Source organism: Podarcis cretensis (assembly GCF_951804945.1).
Source record: "Podarcis cretensis genome assembly, chromosome: 2".
Taxonomy (NCBI): domain Eukaryota; kingdom Metazoa; phylum Chordata; class Lepidosauria; order Squamata; family Lacertidae; genus Podarcis; species Podarcis cretensis.
Window position 1 is genome coordinate 109,246,116 of NC_137171.1, and position 26,322 is coordinate 109,272,437.

Genomic DNA, 26,322 nt, shown 5'->3' on the forward strand with positions numbered 1-26,322 from the left:
TCTCATAGCAATCTGGTTAATCTGAAATGAAAGCAGAGGTTCTTTTGTAGGCAGGGCCCAAAACATTTTGGCACCTGAGGTGAACCACAAAATGGTGCTCCCATTCCCACCAGGGAAGAAGTGGGGAGATGGTATGTGTGCTTGCTGGCCTGGGCTTCCTTCAGTGGAAGCAGGTATGGAGCAGCTGGCCGGGTGCCAGGAATCACCTGGCTCATGCAGCATCAAAAGACATGCCTCTTTTGATGCTGTGCTTGCCAGGAGATCTGTGGGGCACTGCCACATGACAAGATGTGGATCTTCTCATACTGTTCTACCCATCCAACCAGGTGATTCACCCAGCAGCCAAAGTGGCATCTCTTTTGGTGCCCTGCTGCCTCACAGCCCAAATGACTGGTGCAGCATTGCAGCCATGCCAGCCAGCCCAGTGGAGATGCTAGGAGCCAAACAACTCCTGCTTAAATTTGGTTTCAACCCTACCCACTGAGCAGTGAGCAAATGGGGAGTCACAATCTCCCCTGTTGGCATACAGGAGAGATGAGGATCAGAGATGTACATTATGACGTGCCAGAGTCTGATTGGATGCCTGGGCAGCACATTGTCCACCCAATAGGATAAGAGCAGGCCCCTCAGTTGAGCACCAGCCAGTGTATGTCAGCCAAGCTCAGAGCAATGGTAGCATCGTCAGGTGGAAGCTAGAACCAAAGGAGACGATTAGGACAATGGCTGCTGCTTGCAGAACAACAAGGAGGAGGACCCGCCTTCCCAAGAGAACGAAACAGACGACTCGGAAAGCCGCACATGGGAAGCTCCTGCCAAAGCAGAGAAAGCCAAATCTGAGCCAAGGGAAGCAGGGGCGGCAGAAGGTGGTAGACCAGGTGATGGCACCTGTAAAGCAAGATGTCAGGCATCCCTGCGATGAGTTTATCTCTAAAGTGTTGAGTCAGCTGCACCGCGACAGGGTGCCCATATCGACCAAGGCCAAAGGGAAGATGATCTCCTTCATAAGGAGGTTCTACAACACTGTGTCTAACCACGCTAAGAGCAGCAAGAGAGCCCAGCGGACCTCCACCATCGGCTCCAGAGAACTACACAAAGCACTCAAACGCGTGCTGCGTAAGAAACAAGTCATGGAGCTGGTGAAAACTGTCCGCAAAGTGGCGCGGCGCCGATAGGACATTTGTCCCAGTCTCCTTTGGCTGGCGCAAGTGAGATCTACGGAGGAAACCTACAAAGCAAGAAACAAGAGAACCACCCACCTAATGAAAAGTCCTGATGCTACTCTAAAGAGACCAAGAAATTATTCACTTTAAAGGAAACATCTCATGCGAGTACAGGGATCAACTACTCTCCATCCTGAATCAACTAAGAAGGGATCTGAGCTGCAGAAGAATCCTTGCATCTCCGGAAAACCTTTGGGAGAAGAAACATCTTATTCTTAGGAATATAATAAAATGGGATTCTACCAGGATCTTTAGCGTGGATGTGGTTTCCTTTCCCTCCAATAAAGCCAGATATTAGGGTTACTGCAGAAGACATTTAAGGGGCAACCATCTTTATCTAAAGCAGGGATGGACAAACAGATGTGGCCCTCCAGGTGTTGGATCACAGCTCCCATTATCCCTGAACATTGAGCCATGTTGTCTGGGGCTGATGAGGAAATGAGACCAAGGCTGGATCTAGAGATATTTAAAAACGTTACAGGAAAACGGGTTATAAAGCTCATAATGTAAAATCCCATTTTGGCTGCTCTACAACGTCCCGCCTGGCACCCCCCACCCAGCGCATGACGTCATGCATATGACGACGTGATGCCGGGCACCCTCAATGTGGGAGGGTTGGGTTATTCCTTCAGAGAAGCTGAGTACAGCTCTCTTAAACTGGTTCTGTTATCTCTTCTGCCAAGGTCATGCTGACTATAAAAGGAAGGCCAGAAGGAGCCTGGGTTTCAGTTTCTTTTTCTATCTCCCTTCTGGTGTGGTGTTCTGTACATAGTATGTGTACATAGTGTTAAGGTTTTAGACTTCTAAGTTATTGTAAGTTTAAGTTAAGTCTGCTGCAACTGGATTTCTTACGGGCAGTGCCAATCCTGAATGTATTGGATTTTGTGACCATTATGCTCATTTGCCTTCAGTAGCAGTAAAGCTCTGCTGGATGAAATATTAATTGCCTCTGGTCTATTTTTGGGAATCCTGCAACGTTTTTTTTAAAGTTTTTACTCTGCTAACTATACATTGGAGTTCTGTTCTGGATCAATATTGAGTAGAATTTCATGACAGTTCAGTATGTACAGTATACTGTACTGTGTAAATATATAATATATCTATATGTATCATAGTATTTTATGTATACATAGATATCTATGTATATATTGTAAACGCTGTTGGTGCTGCCATATCGTGTGAAGCTGGTGGAGGCTGGTGGAAAGAAAAAGAGAGTAAAAACTCAAAATAATAGTAAAACGCTCGAAGGAGGCCACTGATTTTGGCCGCCGATCCATTTTCCCCCCGACTCCCGGTTTTCCTTTGACACTTAGATTTTGCATTTAAAGAGGCGCGATTGCACCGCAACAAGCGCCTTCCGTTGCAACGAGCACAGTCGCCGTTGCATTGCAAACAAGTGCATGGATCTGGGTGCTCCAGGAAAGATCGGCGAGGGAGGTGACTCTGCCGGAAGGAAAATAAACCTAGAATATTTTTTTAATGGCAATTCGGATCAGAAAATCAGCTGCCGGATCTGCGGTGTTTTAATTTTGTGGTTTTCGGTGGGCATAGAACGATTCGACGCTGCCCGGGATTTAGCGCTCAGACTCTGTTAAGTGCGAGTGAGAGCATCCGGGGCGCTTCGCCGCGTTGTTTCCCCCTCTTTCTCCCCAGTTGGAGGGCGATTCCTGTGCATTACCTATCCCTCTTCCCTTTCAAATGAAACGAATGCATTGTCTTAAGAAGCAGCAGCCTGCCAAGCATTAGGGTGCTTTGTTCGCGGCATGTTTCCGTCAGTGTCAGGATGGCCGAGTGGTCTAAGGCGCCAGACTCAAGGCTCGTATCCTTCCCAGGCTCTGGGTGTTCTGGTCTCCGAATGGAGGCGTGGGTTCAAATCCCACTTCTGACACATCCTTTTTTTAATTTTAAAAAATTATTTTATTCATTTATTTCCCATTAAAGCATACATAAAGCCAAAGAGCTTAAAAATAAATTCCAGAAGAGAGAGAGAGAAAAAAAACAATTTTCTCTTGTTTATGTTCAAAGGTGGCTTTCATGTCCTGCTTTTGCTTTCAAGTTCCTTTTGCTACTTGGAGTGCATTTTGTGGAGTAGAGAATAAAAAACGGGGAAAAGGGAAGGACGGCTTCTATATCTATAGAACTATAGAAATCTTAAACCTCAGGACTGCAAAGCATCAACTTTCCAGAAATTTTGGCTTTTAAACGAAAGACAACTCATAGTAGTTTTTCTTCTTGCCGCACTATAAAAAGAACCTTCAATCTGCTGGTTTGTAACACAACGTGCAGAGAGCTTATTTTTTTAAAGATTTCCCAGATTCCATATGTTGATAAAACATACCTAGACTTGGAAAACTATATCCTGATTTACTAGACTGTATACTAGCTAGTGAAGAGCTTTGCCAGCTGCTTCCCTGGTGGTCTAGTGGTTAGGATTCGGCGCTCTCACCGCCGCGGCCCGGGTTCGATTCCCGGTCAGGGAATGTGTTTTGCAAACAGTTTCAATTAGTCAAAACACCAGCATTTACTCAAAATAAAATATTTTGAGAACACTTAGGAACCCGCTCTTTTGCTTCGAGCGGCTGTACGCCCCATCGTTGCAGAAAAACAACTCCTTGTCCGAAACAATAAAACAGCCCTGAACTACTGCAGCTTTCTTCAACGCTGGACTCTTGTTTTAAATGGGTTGATGTTACCTAAAGTATTGCACTGATTAGGACCTTTATTGCATTGCTCGCCCGTTCCTTCGTGCTTTATACTCTAACTTGGCACCAGGTGGCAGCCTGGCATCTTTGAAACCAGGTGCTCCTGCGACAACACATATGGAGTAATTGACCAGCTAAAACAATACACACATCTCTTCTCTTTTATCACCTGCAAAGCTACAGGACCAGGTGGATTCATTTACAAACAATAATACTAGATGGAGTCGAGGAGGGGCAAGAGAGGAGAATGTCACCATTGAAGTTGGCTTCTGTCCAGAGATCTGCCTTCTCTATTATACCACCAACAGTGGCAAAGTCGGGACCAGAAGGACTATCCCAGGACCGTAGTCTTTAGATACAGTGGTACCTAGACTAGTAATCTCCTGCTTGGACTACTGCAATGCGCTCTACGTGGGGCTACCTTGGAAGATGACCTGGAAACTACAACTAATCCAGATTGCAGCAGCTAGACTGGTGACTGGAGGCGGCCGCCAAGACCATATAACACCGGTCTTGAAAGACCTACATTGGCTCCCAGTACGTTTCCGAGCACAATTCAAAGTGTTGGTGTTGACCTTTAACGCCCTAAGTGGCCTCGGCCCAGTATACCTGAAGGAGCATCTCCACCCCCATCGTTCTGCCCGGACGCTGAGGTCCAGTGCCGAGGGCCTTCTGGTGGTTCCCTCATTGCGAGAAGCAAAGCTACAGGGAACCAGGCAGAGGGCCTTCTCGGTAGTGGCGCCCGCCCTGTGGAACGCCCTCCCATCAGATGTCAAAGAGATAAACAACTACCAGACATTCAGAAGACATCTGAAGGCAGCCCTGTTCAGGGAGGTTTTTAATGTGTGACATCTTAGTGTATTTTTGGTCTTTGTGGAAGCTGCCCAGAGTGGCTGCGGAAACCCAGCCAGATGGGCGGGGTACAAATAATAAATTATTATTATTATCATTATTATTATTATTATTACCTCTGGTTGCGAACGGGATCCATTCTGAAGGCCCGTTCGCACCATGAAAAGAACGCAACCCACAGTGGCGCGCCTGCGCACGTGCGGGTTGCGATTTGCCACTTCTGTGCATGCGCATGACATCATGTTGCGTGTCTGCGCATGTGTGAGTGGCGAAACCTGGAAGTAACCCTTTCCGGTTCTTCCGAGTCGCCGCGGGACATAACCTGAAAGAACGTAACTTGAAGCGGACGTAACATGAGGTATGACTGTACTCAGATTTACACTGTTTCGGTGCAGAAACTCAGGTTGTGATGATAAATCAGCTTTGGGGCGAGTGGCCTCTACAGTCGTACACCTTGGTTCTTGAATGCCTTGCGACTCAAACGTTTTGGTTCCTGAACGCCGCAAACCCGGAAGTGAGTGTTCCGGTTTGAAAACGTTCTTTGGAAGCTGAACGTCCAACGCAGCTTCCGAATGGCTGCAGGAAACTCCTGCAGCCAATCGGAAGCAGCGCCTCGGTTGTTGAACATTTTCTGAAGTCAAACGGACTTCTGGAAGGGATTCCGTTCGACAACCAAGGTACTACTGTATGTTTATTCCCACAAAACATGCCTAGGGATGCTATCCCATCGGCGTTGAAAGTCTTCAAGGCCAAGGTGATCCCGACAATTGCTTATGCCATCTCAATTTGGGGGACTTTTGTCAACCTATCTCACCTGGAGGTCATTCAAAATCAGTTTTTAAGAGGGATATTGAAACTGCCCAACTGTGTAAGTAATACAGCGTTACGCATGGAACTTAATATTGTATCCCTGGAAAATGCTCTGTGGAAGCACATACTTTGTCACTGGTTATCTCTATGGCACAATCTCCCAAATTTGTACTTGATACAATGTATGTGGAGAGATGATTTCCAGAGCCCATGGGTAAAAAATTTACAGCTGAAAATTACGGCAATGGGAATCTCCCCATCCAAATTACTAGAGCAGGACATAGTCCCAGCTAAAAGAACAGTAACCTGTAAACTAGAGGAGATGGACTTGCAGCAGAAAATGGTCTTGGGCAATGGTACCTGCTCACCTCTAAATCTTGGTTTATTACCCCTCTTAAGGCTCCCAAACTATTTGAATTCCTTAACTTCCTCAGCTCATAGATATGCCTTTGTAAAGGCAAGATTCAACACCTTTCCATCGAACGTGCTGAGAAATAGATTCTCCAATGGACAGATATCGCTCTTATGTGATTGTAATTGTGGGGCACCGGAATCGTTGCATCACATAATTTTTGACTGTGCTTTTCACTTACTGGCCAGGAGCAAGTTTCTTGCTCAATATCTTAAGGGAATTGCCAATGATACGATTGAAGCCAAACTGAGATATCTACACATTGATGATGACCCCCTAAGATCACTCATGGTTGCCAGATTCTTTATCAGCGTCCTATCCCTAAAGAAGAGAAACGGTCTCCTGTGTGGCTCGGATAATCCCTTTAAACCATGATCTATGTTTTAGGTGATATCACCATTGTTTTAAACCATGATCTATGTTTTAGGTGATATCACCATTGTTTTAAACCATGACCTATGTTTTAGGTGATATCACCATTGATATCCTTGATTAATTTATGAGCAGAGGGCGATGTATAGGTTACAAATTTATTGTAATGTATGATGGTGGTCTTTGTTTTTGTTTTGCTTCGGTTCCTGTCTGTCTTTTGTAAGTTTTAGCGATTTTAAATTTGGAGGTTTAAGTATAATATGTTGGTATGGGAAACTGTCGTGTAACGGGCCAATGGCCGTAATAAAGATCAATCCAATCCAACATGCCTAGGGATGATGAAGCCTGGCTGATTTTTTTTCTTAGTTGAAATTATGATTTCTGTTGTAAAACTAAAAGGGCAAGGTGCAGTTAATACATAGCTGTCAACGTTTCCCTTTCTTAAAGGGTAATTCCCTTATTCCGGATAGGATTCCTCGCAAGAAAAGGGAAAAGTTGACAGCTATGAGTTAATATCTGCCAGAAGCCACTGTCAAAACTCACAACTAGATCATAGTAAGGGTAGGTCATAGTCCCGTTCAGGGTAACAATGGTTCCTTGGCTACAGTGAAGCTAAAGACGCTATCATTGTCATGCTATATTGTCTATATATGCCCATGCTGACAAAACTATGGCGACATTTGAAGGCTGGAGCTTAAGGAGAACAGAACAATGGCAGCCAAACAGCAAGGCAAAAAGAAAGCCAGAGTTCCAAAGAGAAAGAATGTCAACAAGAAGCACCAACAAGCGAGACGGAATTGGAAGAAGCTCCAGGCTCGAAAATATAAGAAGAAGCAGCCTCATTTGAAGCGTCAAGCCAAGAGGACCTCAGCCGCTAAGTCCAGGAGCAGTGGGCAGCCGCGAGAGATCTGTTCCTCAAAGCTCTTTGCTTCCAAAATTTTGCGCCAGTTGCCCAAGGTGCGCATGGAGGCCAAGGCCAGAGATTTGATAAAGACCTTGTTGGCGGACTTATACAATCACGTGGCAACCCAAGTAGAGGCCTTGAGCCAGAAAGAGGAGCATGCCCCCATCAGCGGGGACGAAGTCCAAGCCGCCTTGAAGGAGGCCATGGAAAGGGAGTTGGCCAAGCACACGGCCGAACAGCCCACTGCCATCCCCACCGAGTGCACTTAGAGAACCATCCCTCCCCTTCTCCAGAGGTGGCAAGAAGGGACAGGACCAAAGGTTGCCCTAAGAAGATCCATATAATACCCAAGAGACTTTAAAAATATACTGCTGCCTTCATAAGTCCAAGAAATCCTGTCGTTTACCACTTTAGACATCTTATCCGACACCGGATGAAGTGAATTTGTATGGAAAAGACATGAAAGAGGTGGTTTTCAAAAAGAAAAGAACCACAATTCCAGTAAAGCAGGATTTTAGCAGCTTTTTTCAGTTCTTCCAATAAATCAGAATTTTAGCAGCTTTATTCAAGTGTATTTGTTTCTTCTTCTTCTTCTTCTTCTTCTTCTTCTTCTTCTTCTTCTTCTTCTTCTTCTTCTTCTTCTTCTTCTTCTTCTCCTCCTCCTCCTCCTCCTCCTCCTCCTCTATGGAACTGAGCTTGGGTTTGACATTATTAGCTGTGAAGGCACGTGGTTGTTTTTAGATGTTTTAAATCCTTCTAAAATGTTTGTAAAAGTTTCATGTCACTTATTTTTAATTGTATTGTTATAACATTTTGTGTTTGCCTCCCTGAGCATCTTTGGGAGGAAGGGTATAAATTTAACAAGAACAACAACAACAACCATTTATTATGGTTATTTATTATTATTCAGAAGACATCTTAAGGCAGCCCTGTTCAGGGAAGTTTTTAATGTGTGATATTTTAGTGTATTTTTGGTTTCTATGGAAGCCGCCCAGAGTGGCTGGGGAAACCCAGCCAGATGGGCGGGGTATAAATAATAAATTATTATTATTATTATTATTATTATTATTATTATTATTACCCCGCTCATCTGGCTGGGTTTCCCCAGACGCTCTGGGCGACTCCCCAGAAAAGATTACACAATATAATCATCATCATCATCATCATCATCAAAACATTTCAATATTAATTAAGAAAATATAAACATGCTGATTATTTCTTTAATTTCTCCTACCATGCAGATCACCTATCCCTCAGGGCACTATTGCTACCAGGTTATCCTAGTGTCCTCTTTGACTTATGATTGACAGGGCAAACTTTTAAAGCACCTTGCTCTTTCCCCAAATAATCCTGGGAACTGAAGTCTGCTGTGGATTGTAGCTCTGCCAAGGGGTCTCCTCACAACTCTCAGCGCCTTAACAGACTATAGTTCCCTGCATTCTGCAGTCTCATAGGAGTAGGTGTTGTAGTAGCCATGTTATAAGGCTAAGCCAAAATGGCTTCCAATTTTGCTGTGTGTGTAAAAACACTGTCTGGAAATAGCAGCAGCGGCAGCAGCAAAGAGGCACATCTTAGAGGCTGGAGGCTGTTACCCCAACCGCCTCAGAATATTCTGAGACGACTTCTGTGGCCAGGGCTGGTCCAGCCATGAGACAAGCAGGTTACACAAAGACAGGAGACCCAATGTAGATCTTTATTTTCCCCGGGTTCCTGATGTAGATCTTGACCCACCCCTTCCTCCCTGGCAGCAGGGTCCGGGGAGAACACCATTTTGTGGTTCGCCCAGGGTTGTCACCTGCCCTGTAAAAACTGGGACCATCCAATTGAGGCCAAAGTGTTCTGTTAAATAGTGGATGGACATAGCAGACGACACAACGATTTCTCCAAAGCAGCTCTTTATTTGTAAGCTGGAACAGAACTGAACAGCAAACAGCTCAGCCGGCCTGCTTTTATAGGCAGCCGGCTGTCAACATTGTAGCAACAGCAACCCAGGGTTTCCCGCCTAAAGTAACTGACGTGGACCTGAGTGAAAACTACATACATGACACTCCTTTTGGCCAGGGTGAGAACTTCAATACATAACATGTTCCTTGTCTGGTTTCGACATTCAACAGGACTCCTTTCCCCTGCTACTTCTGAAGTCATCAACCATGAAAAATAAAAAGGTTAATTAAAGTTCAATTAGAAGGTAATTAGAGAGAACAAGAAAGATAACAATGTGATAATACAGTCATACCTCGGGTTACAGACGCTTCAAGTTGCGTTTTTTCAGGTTACAGATGCGCCGAAACTCGGAAGTACCAGAACGGGTTACTTTTGGGTTTTGGCGCTTGAGCATGCGCAGAAGCACTAAATCACGCTTTGCACATGTGCAAATGTGCCGAATCTCAACTCGCGCGTGCGCAGATGCGGCACTGCGGGTTGCGAACGTGCATCCCGCACGGATCATGTTCGCAACCAGAGCGTCCACTGTATACTACTATATATAAGCAGCAGAAAGCCATAAGTGAAACCAGAAACAAACCAGAAGCAAACCAGAAACGGAAATGGAGGGAAGCCAAGGGGGAGAAGGGAATTTACAAAACGAATGTTTGGTTAAGTTGAATAATGTATGATATATGTATGAAAACTAATAAAAACTGATTTTTTTTAAAAAAAGCTTCCTCCTTTGCACGCCCACCCTAAAGTGCTTGCCTTGCATAGCGTAGTTTTCTAGGTGCCTAGGATTTTGAGCCCGCTCTCCAAAGCCGGCTGACAGATGCTCCAGGTGAGCCAAGAGAGCTCGCCGGCCCTTTCTACCACCTCACCTGCAAAAAATGAAAGATAAGGAAATTGTCAGGGACTCAGCGGGAGCGCAGGGAGGAGAGGAGATGGAAAGCGAGGGGGAGCAATCCGAGGGCAGCGTAGGAGAATATGACAGCAGCCCGATAGATTCCATGAGCCTCTCCAGCGAATCGGAAGATTCACAGAAGGGGGCGCCGATGGGCAGGGCAAGGGGCGACCCAAGGGGGACACCCCAGAAGCAAGGGGCCAGCGGGGACTCCCAGAGCAGCAGTTGCAAATCAGGACCAGCTTCCCCACCAGAGCGTAGTGGGGGGGAGGAGTCCCAGGTGTCAGAGCCCACATATGCACCACCAGCGAGAGAAGATGAGTCAGGGTGGACCACGCCTCCATCGGAGAGCGAGTTAACGGTTAAGAGGAAAGTTGCAGGCTGGGCGCGCGCGCCAAGTTCAAAGGTACAGGCGAGCGGCACAGAAGGTAGCCCGGATAGGGAACCAGGTCCTAAAGCCCGCCGGAAGGAGGGGCAAGAATCGTCAGGGTCAGCGTCAGAGGAGTCCAGGAAGGATGAGACCCTAGCGGGCAGGAGGGCCCAGAGGAGAAAGGAGTTTAGGAAGAGGTGGAGCAAAGCGAGAGTCTTAAACTGGTGTGGAGGGGGAGGAGACTCAGACAGGACTTCGCCGGTCTAAGGTCGGGACGTAAAGCAGCACGCTGCGGCTTTGAAATGGAGACTGAATCTCAATAAAGACTTTTGTACATAACTACAGCCTAGCGTTGGTCCTCTGTGAGCTGGGACCTGGAGGCAGCTCTGACAGAAATAAAACTGGGTGTCATCAGCATACTGATGACCAGGACTTTCCCCTCAGCTGAAACTCACTGGAACTCAGTTCCGGAACCTCTCAGGTGGGCGCCCTTGCCATTATAAGGGAACAAGGGAGGTGTTCATGCTGATTCTTGCACTTAATCATTCCATTCGATTGCATGAAGGAGCGTCTCCACCCCCATCGTTCGGCCGGGACACTGAGGTCCAGCTCTGAGGTCCTTCTGGCGGTTCCCTCACTGCGAGAAGTTACAGGGAATCAGGCAGAGGGCCTTCTCGGTAGTGGCACCTACCCCGTGGAACGCCTTCCCATCAGATGTCAAGGAAATAATTTATTATTATTATTATTATTATTATTATTATTATTATTATTACAGTGGACCCTTGAGTTACGTTACCTTCGGGTAGTGTAACATTTGGGTTGCAAACGCAGCAAACCCGGAAGTGTATACTTATGGGTTTTGCCGTGTGCGCAGAAATGGCGCCTCATGTTGCAGACTTTTTGGGGTATGTAAGGACCCCCAGAACAAATTAGTTCATATCCGGCGGGTCCGCTGCACAGTGGTACCTTGGGTTAAGGACTTAATTCGTTCTGGAGGTCCGTTCTTAACCTGAAACTTTTCTTAACCTGAGGTACCACTTTAGCTAATGGGGCCTCCCACTGCCACTGTGCCACCGCTGCACGATTTCTGTTCTCATCCTGAAGCAAAGTTCTTAACCAGAGGTACTATTTCTGGGTTAGCGGAGTCCGCAACCTGAAGCGTCTGTAACCTGAAGTGTCTGTAACCCGAGGTACCACTGTATTATTATTGCTTGCCGATTCCTTCGTGTGTTTTCATAAAGATTTATACTCTAACTTGGCACCAGGTGGCAGCCTAGCATATGCCATCTTTGGAACCACGTGCTGCTGGACATCGAGAGAAAGAGCAGGCGTGTGGGTTTGTTGTTCTGCTTCGTTCCCAAAAGGAGGAATGAAAAAACTGCACAACAGCTACACTGCAGCTTGACATGGAAGTTCCATTGGCAGACATGGGGTGAACTGATGGAGAAAATCGTGCTTTACGGTGGGGGGCGGGGGCAGGGGATGTGCACCTCAGCTGCACCTCAATGACGAGGTCACATGGAGTACCTGACCAGATAAAACGTGCAAATCTCATATCTTTGATAATCTGCAAAGCTACAGGACTAGGTGGATTCATTGACATGTTGTTGTTGTTTAGTCGTGTCCGACTCTTTGTGACCCCATGGACCAGAGCATACCAGGCACTCCTGTCTTCCACTGCCTCCCGCAGTTTGGCCAAACTCATGCTGGTAGCTTCAAGAACACTATCCAGCTATCTTGTCTTCTGTCGTCCCCTTCTCCTTGTGCCCTCCATCTTTCCCAAAATCAGGGTCTTTTCCAGGGAGTCTTCTCTTCTCATGAGGTGGCCAAAGTATTGGAGCCTCAGCTTCAGGATCTGTCCTTCTAGTGAGCATTCAGGGCTGATTTCCTTCAGAATGGATAGGTTTGATCTTCTTGCAGTCCATGGGACTCTCAAGAGTCTCCTCCAGCACCAGAATTCAAAAGCAAACAAACAATAATATTAATTGGAGTCAAGGATGGGCAAGAGAGGAGAACATTTCTAAGAACTGTCTCAAGGTGATTTGTGCATAAAATAATTGAAAACAGCCTGCATGATGAGGAAGAAAGGAGGTTCAACAACGTCAGGAAGCGCACATGTTCCCCATCTCTGTTCTGAAATCTGTATTTTTTCCCCTATGGACAGATTCCTGAAATATATTCTGAACCAGTGTTGAAAGAAAATATTGCACACGCATGATACTCAATTTTTCACCATAACTTTGAAAATCCACAACATTTCAATGCCTGTGTTGGTGAACTGGCCCCCTGTTTAAAAGGTTTGAGGACCCCTGGTGTAGAACAATGGTTCTCAAAGGGTGTGGCAAATGTGGTGGGAAGATTCAAGGACAATTAAAGAAACATTCAAACATTTCAGTGGAGTAGAGTAGAAAAGACCCATTTAATTTGACACCAGTAGCAGGCCCAATGCCAACAAAGGTCCGTATAGTTAAAGCTATGGTTTTCCCAGTAGTGATATATGGAAGCAAGAGCTGGACCATAAAGAAGGCTGATCACCGAAAAGTGATGCTTTTGAATTCTGGTGCTGGAGGAGACTCTTGAGAGTCCCATGGACTGCAAGAAGATCAAACCTCTCCATTCTGAAGAAAATCAGCCCTGAGTGCTCACTGGAAGGACAGATCCTGAAGCTGAGGCTCCAATACTTTGGCCACCTCATGAGAAGAGAAGACTTCCTGGAAAAGACCCTGATGTTGGGAAAGATGGAGGGCACAAGGAGAAGGGGACGACAAAGAACGAGATGGTTGGACAGTGTTCTCAAAGCTACCAGCATGAGTTTGACCAAGCTGCGGGAGGCCGTGGAAGACAGGAGTGCCTGGTGTGCTCTGGTCCATGGTGCCACAAAGAGTCGGACATGACTAAACGACTAAACAACAACAACAACAGCAGGCCCAAGCAAAAGAAAGTTTGTCGACAATGTGTGGATAGCTCTGAATCTTGGTTTCACATGGACTGGAGATTGAAATGTCTCTCAACCTCTGTGTTTGATGTGTAGTGAGATGCTTTCCAATTCCAATGGGGCCCCGATGGGAAGAAAATACATCTGTTGTCAAAACATGGAAATTTGGCAAACAAGAATGTTCAATATTTTGAAAGGCTTTTGGAGCAGCAGAAATGACAAGGATCATACTTTTTAAAAAAACAACAACCCCACACAAGTAAAATTCTCAGAAAAGATGCAGTTTATATCTTGCCAAGTGGCTGAATTGATTGCTCAACAGAAAACTCCCCACATACAATAGCTGAAATATTGATTAAGCCCACCAGTGGCTTGACCATGAACAATTTGTTTGATGGTGATGCTGAGTGACATATTATGGAAATTCCTTTGTCTGGTGATAGAGGGATTTTCAACTCTGACAAATTCGAAAGATCAGAAAAGAGAAAGGCTTCTTTGTGTTGATGAGGAAATGATAGTTTGTCTCAGATTAGATTTACAAATGAGATTACGGTACCCGGCAAAAGCAAGCTCACATCTTTCATTGAGTTTGCATACATATGTAAGAGGCTTGCTTGTAATTATATTTTGGGAAGGATTCATGTATAGTTTGGAAACAATGCAGTTGCATTGCTTTATACTTTCTGGATTTCCCGTGGCTATTATAAAGTAGTGTTCCTAATAATAATAATAATAATAATAATAATAATAATTTATTTATACCCCATCCATCTGGCTGGGCTTCCACAGCCACTCTGGGCGGCTTCCAACAAAATATTAAAATACAGTAATGCATCAAACATTAAAAGCTTCCCTAAACAGGGCTGCCTTCAGATGTCTTCTAAAAGTCTGGTAGTTGTTTTTCTCTTTGACATCTGATGGGAGGGCGTTCCACAGGGTGGGTGCAACTACCGAGAAGGCTGTCTGCCTGGTTCCCTGTAACTTGGCTTCTCGCAGTGAGGGAACCGCCCTCGGCGCTGGACCTCAGTGTCCGGGTAGAACGATGAGGGTGGACACGCTCCTTCAGATATTATACTGGACTGAGGCTGTTTAGGGCTTTAAAGGTCAGCACCAACACTTCAAATTGTGCTCGGAAACGAACTGGGAGCCTATGTAGGTCTTCCAAGACCAGTGTTATGTGGTCTCGGCGCCCCCCCCCCCAGTCACTAGTCTAGCTGCCGCATTCTGAATTAGTTGTAGTGTCCTGGTCCCCTTCAAAGGTAGCCCCATGCAGAGCGCATTGCAGTAGTCCAAGCGGGAGATAGCTAGAGCATGCACCACTCTGGCGAGGCAGTCTGTGGGTAGATAGGGTCTCAGCCTGTGTACCAGATGGAGCTGGTAGACACCTGCCCTGGACACATAATTGATCTGCGCCTCCATGGACAGCGGCGAGTCCAAAATGACTTTCAAGCTGCATACCTGGTCCTTCAGGGGCACAGTTACCTCATTCAGGACCAGGGAGTCCTCCATACCCGCCCGCCTCCTGTCCCCCCAAAACAGTTCTTTTGTCTTGTCAGGATTCAACCTCAATCTGTTAGCCGCCATCCATCCTCCAACTGCCTCCAGACACTCACACAGGACCTTCACTGCCTTCACTGGCTCTGATTTGAAAGAGAGGTAGAGCATTGCTAGAAGTTGTTTGTTTTCGTTCCCCCATGTACAGTGGTACCTCTGGATGCGAACGGGATCCATTCCGGAGCCCCGTTCGTATCCTGAAGTGAATGCAACCTGCATCTGTGCATCTGCACATGCGCAGGTCGCGATTCACAGCTTCTGCGTATGCACGAGTGGTGAAACCCAGAAGTAACGCACTCCGTTACTTCCGGGTTGCCACGGAGCGTAACCCGAAAATGCTCAACCCGAAGCTACTTCAACCTGAGGTATGACTGTATTTCTATTCGATAAAAAAATTCAGTGGCGCAAGTTTTTATTCTGAAAGTGTGGTTCCCAAGAAAAAGGTTGAGGATCCTTGCGTAGAACAGGCACCCCCAAACTCGGCCCTCCAGATGTTTTGCGTGGCAATTCCCGCCCCCTCCCACAGATTGATTAAATAAAGACACCGGACACCAGAATTTAGGTTAATGGGCGTAAATGGTCACAACTTTATTGATTACAGGTAAGAGCAGTATTGGCTTTAGGCATTGGCCCTAACAGACTATCTGGTCTAACCGGGAAGGGTTAAGCACCAGCAGGGGGAGCCCCCGAGATGCACATCCCTAGGCGCTCCCCGAGGTGTTACCGCTCAGGAGCGCGCTTTAGGCCCTAGCCTCCATAGGTTTCGGACGAGGCGACGCCCCCTGGAGTCCTTTAACGAACTACCCTTCAAGATTTGGGGAAGGTGATGGTGCTCCTCCCCCCCACTTCATTTGCATAACAATAACCCTGCCAATGCCTACCGCCAAAACTGGGGAGTTGTGACGTTTTGCTACGAGGCTGGCAAAAAAACCAAGTGGCTTTTAAAATACAGCCAATTAGCCAAATGGAAAAACTCCTACCAGGCCCCTTGCGGCGACCAGCCAAAGCCCATAGCAAAGTCCGAATGCCAACTCCGAGGGCGGGGGGGTGGGAAAACCGCAGCTGCCCCAACCTTAAATGCCCTTTGTTAACCCTGCCCTTGCCACCAGCCGATTGGCTGGCGCTGTTGATAATGAATAATTGGCATGGGGAATCCCTGAGTCCCGCGGTGCGTGAGCCCGCAACCCCCCCTCCTTAGGTCGGGAGTGGCTTTGGGACCACAACTCCCATCATCCCTAGCTAACAGGACCAGTGGTCAGGGATGATGGGAATTGTAGTCCCAAAACATCTGGAGGGCCGAGTTCGGGGGTGCCTGGTGTAGACAGTAAACTTTCCCGCTTTGGCAACTGGCAGTGGCAGAAGGAGCAGTACAGTGAGAGGAAGGCATGGCGCCCACCCGCTGAGAGGTGAAAAAAATGATGATAAAAAGCTCTGCCTAGATGTGTGATAGCAAGGAATAGGTCATAGTCACATTCAGGGTAACAATGGTTCCTTGGCTACACTGAAGCCAGAGGTGCCCAATCAGCACTCTCCACATAACACCTTCATTTGCATGCCATTGTCTATAAATGCCCATGCTGACAAAAAAATTGAAGGCAGGAGCTTAAGGAGGAAACAAAGAAACAATGGCAGCTAAACAGCAAGTCAAAAAGAAAGCCAGGGTTTCAAAGAAGAAGAACAACGTGCGCAAGAAGCACCCACAACCTAGAAGGAATCAGAAGAATCAGAAGAGGCTCCAGGCTCGAAAACAAAAGAAGCAGCAGCCTCACTTGAAGCGTCAAGTCAAGAAGACCTCAGGCACGAAGTCAGGGAGCAGTGGGCAGCCGCGAAAGATCTGTTCCTCAAAGCTCTTTGCCTCCAAAATTTTGCGCCAGTTGCCCAAGGTGCGCATGGAGGCCAAGGCCAAGAATCTGATGAAGACCTTGCTGGCGGACTTGTACAACCATGTGGCGACCCAGGTGCAGGCCATGAGCCAGCAAGAGGAGCAGAGCCCCATCAGCGGGGACGAAGTCCAAGCCGCCTTGAAGGAGGCCATGGAAAGGGAGTTGGCCAAGCACACGGCTGAACAGCCCACTGCCATCCCCACCGAGTGCACTTAGAGAACCATCCCTCCCCTTCTCCAGAGGTGGCAAGAAGGGACAGGACCAAAGGTTGGCCTAAGAAGATCCATATAATACCCAAGAGACTTTAAAAATATATTGCTGCCTTCATAAGTCCAAGAAATCCTGTCGTTTACCACTTTAGACATCATCGGACACCGGATGGAGAGGACTGCTATTATGGGGGAAAACCGTGAAAGGAGTGGCTTTCAAAAAGAAAAGAACCACAATTCCAGTAAAGCAGGATTTTAGCAGCTTATTTCACTTCTTCCAATAAATCAGGATTTTTGCAGCTTTATTCCAGTCTAATTGTGTCTTCTTCTGCTTCTCTGGAACTGAGCTTGGGTTTGGGTGATGAGTAGAAATCTAGTTATATAAAATGCTGATTAGGAAAATATCGACTGTGTCATACTAAACAGCAATCAGATGAAAGATTAAAAAATAATAATCCAAGTGATATTGAAAAAAAGGGGGGTGAGGTAAAATTTACAGAAATGAAACAATCTTAATATACTTTTTCTTTGCTTCGAGCAGCTGTGCGTTGTTGCAGTTTAATAAGTAAAAAAATTACTGAATATTTACAATTTAAGGTACTGTGTTGTGGGGAAGCACCTGTTAGAACTTGAATTTTTTTTGCCATATTTTAGTGCTGGATATTCTCTTATCACTTACTATTATTTGTTTTAAAAGCCACCAAGTAAATGTCAGAAATGAAATAATCCAAAGGGGCATATTTTCATATGTGGTGGACTTGTAAAAATGCAGAAGGCTTTTGGAAAATGGTTCACAATGAACTGAAAAAGAGGTTGAAAGCAGTCATCCCTCCAAAAGCCTGAAGCGTTGAATCCTGAAGGTTGGGATATAAATTCAATGAAATGCAGCAGCAGCAGCAACAACAAACATTCACCTTATGTCAGACAGTTTGCTAACCCAAGTGCATTTATAGTGACTTGGCATAGAACATGGGTTTGTGCTCAAAGAATGGCTGTGCTATAGATAACAACTTCTGAGTGCGGCTCCTACTATCCTCCAGAGGGTGATCCTGAATAGCTTTCAAAAGAATGAGTTCTAAAAATAAACATTGGACTCCATCTTTTTTAAAGGCAAAAAGGGACTTGTACATATCAGGAATAGCTTGTGCAATAATGACTTAAGGTAAAGGGACCCCTGAGCACTAGGTCCAGTCGTGGCCAACTCTGGGGTTTCAGCACTCATCTCGCTTTATTGGCCGAGGGAGCCGGTGTACAGCTTCTGGGTCATGTGGCCAGCATGACTAAGCTGCTTCTAGCATACCAGAGCAGCGCACAGAAATGCCATTTACCTTCCCGTTGGAGCGGTACCTATTTATCTACTTGCACTTTGACGTGCTTTCGAACTGCTAGGTGGGCAGGAGCTGGGACCGAGCAACAGGAGCTCACCCTATCACAAGGATTTGAACCGCCGACCTTCTGATCTGCAAGTCCTATGCTCTGTGGTTTAGACCACAGCGCCACCCGCAACCCAATAATGACTTAGAACCACTTTTTTCCTCTCGTTTTTAACTTAGACCCATTTTAAGGTGATTTTTTTCTATTTTGCAGGGAAGCTAGTAACACTACTTAGAAGATACTGTGTGCCAGTATCTATACTCAGCAGAGTTACATCTCAACACAGCTTCTTCCTTGGAAGTGTCTTCGGGGTTGAAGATACACGCAGTAGGCAATAAACACTCATGGATGCCATAAAGATTCAATCAAGTGTAGAGGTTTACTTGACAGGCATAAAAGCATATTGGTAGCAAATTTATACAGACATTCACCACTGCCATGGTCAAAGCATGCTTAGAGTCTAACAAGAGTCCAAGACACTCGTTCAGCTTCTCACACCACAAGACGCAAGCAAGAGACTCACAACAAGTTACAAAGAACCACTGTTATCAGTACTTCCTGTCACACTGCACATGTCCAAAGAACAGTTCCCACAGAAAACATCCTTGCATAGATAAAACAGTCTCAGCCTTCTGCTGCTTCTTGAAACGTCTCTGCTCTTCTCTGTTTCTGGAACAAATGATTCTTCTCTCTCTCTCTCACACACACAGAGAATATCCAACAGTTGCAATATCTGAAGAAGTGTGCATGCACACGAAAGCTCATACCAATAACAAACTTAGTTGCTCTCTGAGGTGCTACTGGAAGGAATGTTTTTATTTATTTAATCCAAGGCATGTGGGAGGAAAAAATCCTTAAATAAGAGACACGGGGGAATGATTAATGGACTTCAATGTCTGTACACTAATGCGCAAAGCATGGGAAATAAACAAGCTGAGCTTGAGCTCTTGGTACAGCAAACTAAATATGACATAATAGGCATCACTGAAACCTGGTGGGATAAGTCCCACGATTGGAATGTAATAATGGAGGGATACAATCTATTTCAGAGAAACAGACCAGACAAGAAAGGAGGAGGAGTGGCGTTATATGTCAGGGATCTGTATACCTGTGAAGAGATGCAAGATTTAGAACCTCAAAGCCAAAGTGAGAGCATTTGGGTCAAAATTAAGGGAGAGAAGAATAACAGTGACCTCATTGTGGGAGTTTACTATAGATCCCCAAGCCAAAAGGAGGACATAGATGATGCCTTCCTGGAACAGATGGCCAAGCATGCAAAAGGAAGGGAGATAGTAGTAATGGGGGACTTCAGTTACCCGGATATTTGCTGGATGTCAAACTCAGCCAAGAGCATAAGGTCAAACAGATTCCTCACTGGCCTTGCAGACAACTTCATTGTCCAGAAAGTGGGAGAAGCAACAAGAGGAACAGCCATTTTAGATCTGGTCCTAACCAATGTTGACGACCTAGTTAGTGGGGTAGAAGTGGAAGGATCATTAGGCGCGAGTGATCATGCTCTTCTGAAGTTTACTATACAGCGGAAAGGAGCAGCCTTACTAGGACTCAATTTCTTGACTTTAAGAAAGCCGACTTCATAAAACTTAGGGAAGTGCTGGGTGAGATCCCATGGACAGTAATACTAAAAGGAAAGGGAGTTCATGATGGCTGGGAGTTTGTTAAGAGGGAGATAGTAAAAGTACAACTTCAGGCAATACCAATGAGACGGAAACATGGAAGGTGCCTAAAGAAGCCAGGGTGGCTAGCTAAAGAACTTTTAACTGAGTTAAGATTAAAAAAGGATGTGTACAAAAAATGGAAAAGGGGGGAAACCACCAAAGAGGAATTCAAACAAATAGCCAGCACGTGTAGACACAAAGTCAGAAAAGCTAAAGCACAGAATGAACTCAGGCTTGCTAGAGAGGTTAAAAGCAACAAAAAAGGCTTTTATGGGTATGTTCGTAGCAAAAGGAAGAACAAAGAAACAGTGGGGTCACTCAGAGGAGAAGATGGTGAAATGCAAACAGGGGACACAGAAAGGGCTGAACTCCTCAATGCCTTCTTTGCCTCAGTCTTCTCCGATAAAGAAAACAATGCCCGACCTGAAGAATTTGGAGCAAATGATTCAGCAGAGGAAACACAGCCCAGAATAACTAAGGAGATAGTACAAGAATACTTGGCTAGTTTAGATGTATTCAAGTCTCCAGGGCCAGATGAACTGCATCCAAGAGTATTAAAAGAACTGGCAGATGTGATCTCAGAACCACTGGCAGTCATCTTTGAGAATTCCTGGAGAACAGGCGAAGTCTCGGCAGACTGGAGGAGGGCAAATGTTGTCCCTATTTTCAAAAAGGGGAAAAGAGAGGACCCAAATAATTACCGCCCAGTCAGTCTGACATCAATACCAGGGAAGATTCTGGAGCAGATCATTAAGCAAACAGTCTGTGAGCACCTAGAAAGGAATACTGTGATCACCAATAGTCAGCATGGATTTCTGAAAAATAAGTTATGTCAGACTAACCTGATCTCGTTTTTTGACAGAATTACAAGCCTGGTAGATGAAGGGAACACAGTGGATGTAGCCTACCTTGATTTCAGCAAGGCATTTGACAAGGTGCCCCATGATATTCTTGTAAAGAAGCTGGTAAAATGCGGTCTTGACTATGCTACCACTCAGTGGATTTGTAACTGGCTGACTGACCGAACCCAAAGGGTGCTCATCAATGGTTCCTCTTCATCCTGGAGAAGAGTGACTAGTGGGGTGCCACAGGGTTCTGTCTTGGGCCCGGTCTTATTCAACATCTTTATCAACGACTTGGATGATGGACTCAAGGGCATCCTGATCAAATTTGCAGATGACACCAAACTGGGAGGGGTGACTAACACCCCAGAGGACAGGATCACACTTCAAAACGACCTTGACAGATTAGAGAACTGGGCCAAAACAAACAAGATGAATTTTAACAGGGAGAAATGTAAAGTATTGCACTTGGGCAAAAAAAATGAGAGGCACAAATACAAGATGGGCGACACCTGGCTTGAGAGCAGTACATGCCTTATGAGGAACGGCTAAGGGAGCTGGGCATGTTTAGCCTGGAGAAGAGGAGGTTAAGGGGTGATATGATAGCCATGTTCAAATATATAAAAGGATGTCACATAGAGGAGGGAGAAAGGTTGTTTTCTGCTGCTCCAGAGAAGCGGACACGGAGCAATGGCTCCAAACTACAAGAAAGAAGATTCCACCTAAACATTAGGAAGAACTTCCTGACAGTAAGAGCTGTTCAACAGTGGAATTTGCTGCCAAGGAGTGTGGTGGAGTCTCCTTCTTTGGAGGTCTTTAAGCAGAGGCTTGACAACCATATGTCAGGAGTGCTCTGATGGTGTTTCCTGCTTGGCAGGGGGTTGGACTCAATGGCCCTTGTGGTCTCTTCCAACTCTATGATTCTATGTTGTTTAAGGGAGAAGGAGGCGCCTTTCAAATTGAGTGGGACTTAACTTTTGAAGAAACATCATTAAGGTCTTGGCGTTAGAAGTATGACTGGTTTGCAAGAGGATCTATAGCACCATGCCAACACTTTTGCACATACAGTGGTACCTCTGGTTAAAAACTTAATTCGTTCCGGAGGTCCGTTCTTAACCTGAAACCGTTCTTTTTTTATATATATATAAGATATTTATTAAAGTTTTCAAAAATGATACAGAAAAAAGAAACAACAAAAATATAAAAATACAGAAATAAAAACAATTTAAAAACACGTACAATTTCCATTCACTTATTTTCTTTTAACTTATTTTCCTGACCTCCTCACACCTCCCTTTCTTATATTCCAATTCAGATTATTTGTTCAGCAAATCCTCACCAATGGTTCTTTTACTTATTTTGAAAACTTATTTTCCATATCTCTTAGCATTACAGCTGGAAAACATTTACTTTCTTTCCAACATCATTCTAACATTCATTAATTTTACAATATTTCTGCAAATAGATTTAAACTTCTTCCAATCTTCTTCCGCCGACTCTTTTCCCTGGTCTCGGATTCTGCCGGTCATTTCTGCCAGTCCCATATAATCAATCATCTTCATCCGCCATTCTTCCAGAGTGGGTAAATCTTGTGTCTTCCAATATTTTGCAATCAGTATTCTTGCTGCTGTTGTAGCATACATAAAAAAAGTTCTGTCCTTCTTTAACACCAATTGGCCAACCATGCCCAGGAGAAAGGCCTCTGGTTTCTTCAAGAAGGTATATTTAAATACCTTTTTCATTTCATTATAGATCATTTCCCAGAAAGCCTTAATCCTTGGGCACGTCCACCAAAGGTGAAAGAATGTACCTTCAGTTTCTTTACATTTCCAACATTTATTATCAGGCAAGTGATAGATTTTTGCAAGCCCCGGGATCTTTGAATAATGGTTGGTATATACAGTGGTACCTCGGGTTAAGTACTTAATTCGTTCCAGAGGTCCGTTCTTAACCTGAAACCGTTCTTAACCTGAGGTAACACTTTAGCTAATGGGGCCTCCTGCTGCCGCCGCGCGATTTCTGTTCTCACCCTGAAACAAAATTCTTAACCCGAGGTAATATTTCTGGGTTAGCAGAGTCTGTAACCTGAAGTGTCTGTAACCTGAAGCGTCTGTAACCCGAGGTACCACTGTATTCTGAAAATCTGGAATGAATTAATGCATCAGTTAATTGTACCAAGGTGTGCCTGCACAGGTGCTGAATGCAACGGGTGAGCAACCACTGGCTTGTTTTCTGCAGCTGCCATTGAACCAGACCAAACTCAGCTCCATAGCCTAGTGGTGGAGCCATGGTGGCTGCAGAACCCTGCCATACTGAGCTCTCTTGCTCCACATCCACTAGAAGTCTTCATAGCACTTCCTCAGTTTTTTTGTTTGTTGCCCTCCTATCCTGCTGCCCAGTGTACGTGTGTCCCCACCGCCTCCCAGATCCAGGCCTTTCAGTGACAGATTATCTTTTCCCACAGGCATCTGGGGAAGAGTGTGAAGTCTGGCGTGCTTATTTCTGTGCTGTGCTGCTGCTGCTAAACTGTTTGAATGTTTAATTTTAATGTTTATATAGTGGTACCTTGGTTTTCAAACGTCTCAGAAGTTGAATGTTTTGGTTTTCAAATGCCAAAAACCCGGAAGTAAATGCTTTTGTTTTCGAACAAGCCTCAGAAGTCGAACATGCTACACATCTTCTGCTGAGTGCAAGATCTAGAGACCTGGCTGTTAGCTGCTGAGTCTCGGTTTTGGAACGTTTTGGAACTCGGTCTTCCGGAACGGATTATGTTCGAAAATTGAGGTACCACTGTATTTAGGTTTTTTTGTCATTTGTACACTGCCCTGTGGGGTGAAGGGCAGTCTAAATTACTGCTACTGCTATTTTTTTTTTAAAAAAAAACTTTATTATTGTTGCACTATTTATTGTTGAATTTCTGTACGACTGTTTCCAGGGGACTTTACAAATTTCACATGGGATCCCACATCTCAAAACTTTATGTTACAAGTGCTCCAATGTCTCAGATTAATAATAAGGGCTGCCCACTTTTCAACCAGAATCTTGTTCATGAGCCTACAGGCACTCTTCTGATAGTAGTTGGCAGGGAAAACTTTTCATGGGATAAAGGTGATCCTCTGCCAAAATTAAAGCAGTGGTTAGAGGCACAGTAGTCTGGACTGGTAGGAATTCCTAGCTGACAGAATCAGCTAGGAATTTATGAAATATTCTCAACAGGGAGAAAGCCTGGTTTCAAAGCCTGTTTTGATGTAGAGAAGAAATCACATTTTGGGCATGGTAGCCTGGTTTAGATGGTTGAATAGTGTCTTTGAAGCTACCAGCATGAGTCTGACCAAACTGCGGGAGGCAGTGGAAGACAGGAGTGCCTGGCGTTCTCTGGTCCATGGGGTCACGAAGAGTCGGACATGACTAAACGACTAAACAACAACAACAACAAGCCTGGTTTAAGGTAGATGGAAAGTACACATATTTATTTTCTCAAAATTAGCCAGGATTGATTGCAACAGCAACACCTGAAGGGCCAGATGCCATCGTGCTCTTCAGAAAGTCAACAAACAGTGGCAGAGTCCGACCTCATAACTGGATAGCAGCAGGTCATAGTCATATTCAGTAGTAGGTCATAGTCATATTCAGCATAACAATGGTTACCTGGCTACTGTGCAGGCAGAGAGAGCCAATCAGCACCCTCCATGTAGCTCCTTCATTTGCATACTGTTGTCTATAACTGACCACGTTGGCAAAGGTGTGGTGGCATTTGAAGGCAGGGGCTCGAAGCTTCAGGACAGAAGTCAACAGAACAGAAAAATGGCTGCAAAACAACAATCGAAAAGGAAGGCTGGGGTTTTGAAGAGAAAAAAGCTCCAGAAGAAATATCAGCACATCAGGAAAAACAAACTCCAGGACCGTAAACAGAGAAAGTTCCCATCCTGCCTTGAGCATGGGGTCAAGGAGCCACTTGCCAGAAATACTGTGAGCAGTAAGGTGGTGAGAATCTGTTCCCCTAAGCTGTTTACCTCCAAGATGGTGCGAGAGGTGCTAAAGGCATACATTGAGGTCAAAGCCAAGGGCATGGTTAAAAACCTGCTAACAGATGTGTACAACCATGTGGCGACGGAAATAGACCGCTTGAGCCAGAAGAGCCCGTCTGCTACCATCAGCTGCACTGATGTCCAAACGGCCTTGAAGGAGGCTGTAGTAAGGGAGTTGGTGAACCACACGTCCGAGCCCCTCAGGAACGAATGTGCTTAGAGAAACACCCCTCCCCTTCTCCAACAGGGCCAAGAAGGGAGAGGACCAAAAACTGCCCTGAAAAAAGATCCTTAAAACTTGAGAAACCTTTAAAAGACTTTGCTGCCTGAATGTTGTCTTAAGAAATCCTGTAATCTAAGATACCAGCTTCACCTCAACAATCTTCATTGCTTGTAACAATTGTTCCATTTATGGGGATGTCGTGAAAGACCAAGGAAGCTAAATTTGGACTACAGACTACACATGCCCAAGAGATTTTTCCATCGCCATCAGCAGAGTTCATTGAGGAAGAACATAAATCAAAATATATGAGAGAATTGTTTGTGAGCTGGTTTCTGAAAGAAAAGAAACACCATATAATGTTCGTCCAATAAATCAGGATTTTTAGCAGCCTTATTCACTAAAGTGTGTGTGTGTGGTTTTTAATCTGGGACATTGTGTCTTGCTGGTTACTGACTGCAAACCTAGTTATACAAAATACTGAAATGTACAAAGGTGTCAGGGTCGTCATACGAAGCAGGAATAAATGGAAGTTCAAGAAATGCCTTGAAAATTATGCAGATCTGATGTGTGAAAACTTTAACAACCGTATCCCCTCACAAAACGTTAAGGAGAATTCAGAGAAAGCCAATGGGTAGCATTCAACTAATTTTTACTCAGAGTAGACCCACTTGAACCATGACTAAGATTCATTAATTGCAGTGGGTCAGAGTAAAACTTAGTTAAATGCCACCCACTATTAGCTGCCGCTGGCCTTTCAGATTGCTGCTAGTCATGTAGGAGGTGCTATACAAAACAAAAAAATTGGCAAAGTGGCTATTCAGAGAATATACCCCAAAATGAAGGTTTTTTAAAATGGTTATAAAGCTGGCCACATTCAGGAGGTAAGATTTAACTTCCTAACTGCTTTGCGTCACTCAAGCTCATCTTTGGAATTTTGAAGAATGTGTAATAATCAAATCTTTATGATGTCATTTGGGCCTTTGTTCCAGTCAGTGTCCACCTGCAGATCTGAGAAGACCCCTGTTACAACCTAGATGATGCTGGAATATAAACACACAGTTTTAGAAGCAATCAGCACAAGGACCCGACTGAATACTCTTGAGTTCATTTTCCCACACAAATTATT

General features: G+C 45.1%; 2 protein-coding genes across 2 annotated transcripts; both read left to right on the forward strand.

Moving 5' to 3' along the window:
• Positions 1-16,529: 16,529 nt before the first annotated feature.
• Positions 16,530-17,358, forward strand: LOC307209071 (late histone H2B.2.2-like). Its single transcript, XM_079964168.1, has one exon. The coding sequence runs from the start codon at positions 16,587-16,589 to the stop codon at positions 17,058-17,060; it is 474 nt and encodes a 157-aa protein (XP_079820294.1). The 5' UTR covers positions 16,530-16,586; the 3' UTR covers positions 17,061-17,358.
• A 7,312-nt stretch (positions 17,359-24,670) lies between these two features.
• On the forward strand, positions 24,671-25,589 carry LOC307209123 (uncharacterized protein). The gene has a single exon (XM_079964220.1). It carries the CDS (start codon positions 24,750-24,752, stop codon positions 25,191-25,193), a length of 444 nt encoding a protein of 147 aa, XP_079820346.1. The 5' UTR covers positions 24,671-24,749; the 3' UTR covers positions 25,194-25,589.
• The last annotated feature ends 733 nt before the right edge of the window (positions 25,590-26,322 follow it).

Bases quoted from the DNA above. Each gene is read 5' to 3' on its own strand.
- LOC307209123 (XM_079964220.1), top strand. From the start codon at position 24,750: ATGGCTGCAAAACAACAATCGAAAAGGAAGGCTGGGGTTTTGAAGAGA.
- LOC307209071 (XM_079964168.1), top strand. From the start codon at position 16,587: ATGGCAGCTAAACAGCAAGTCAAAAAGAAAGCCAGGGTTTCAAAGAAG.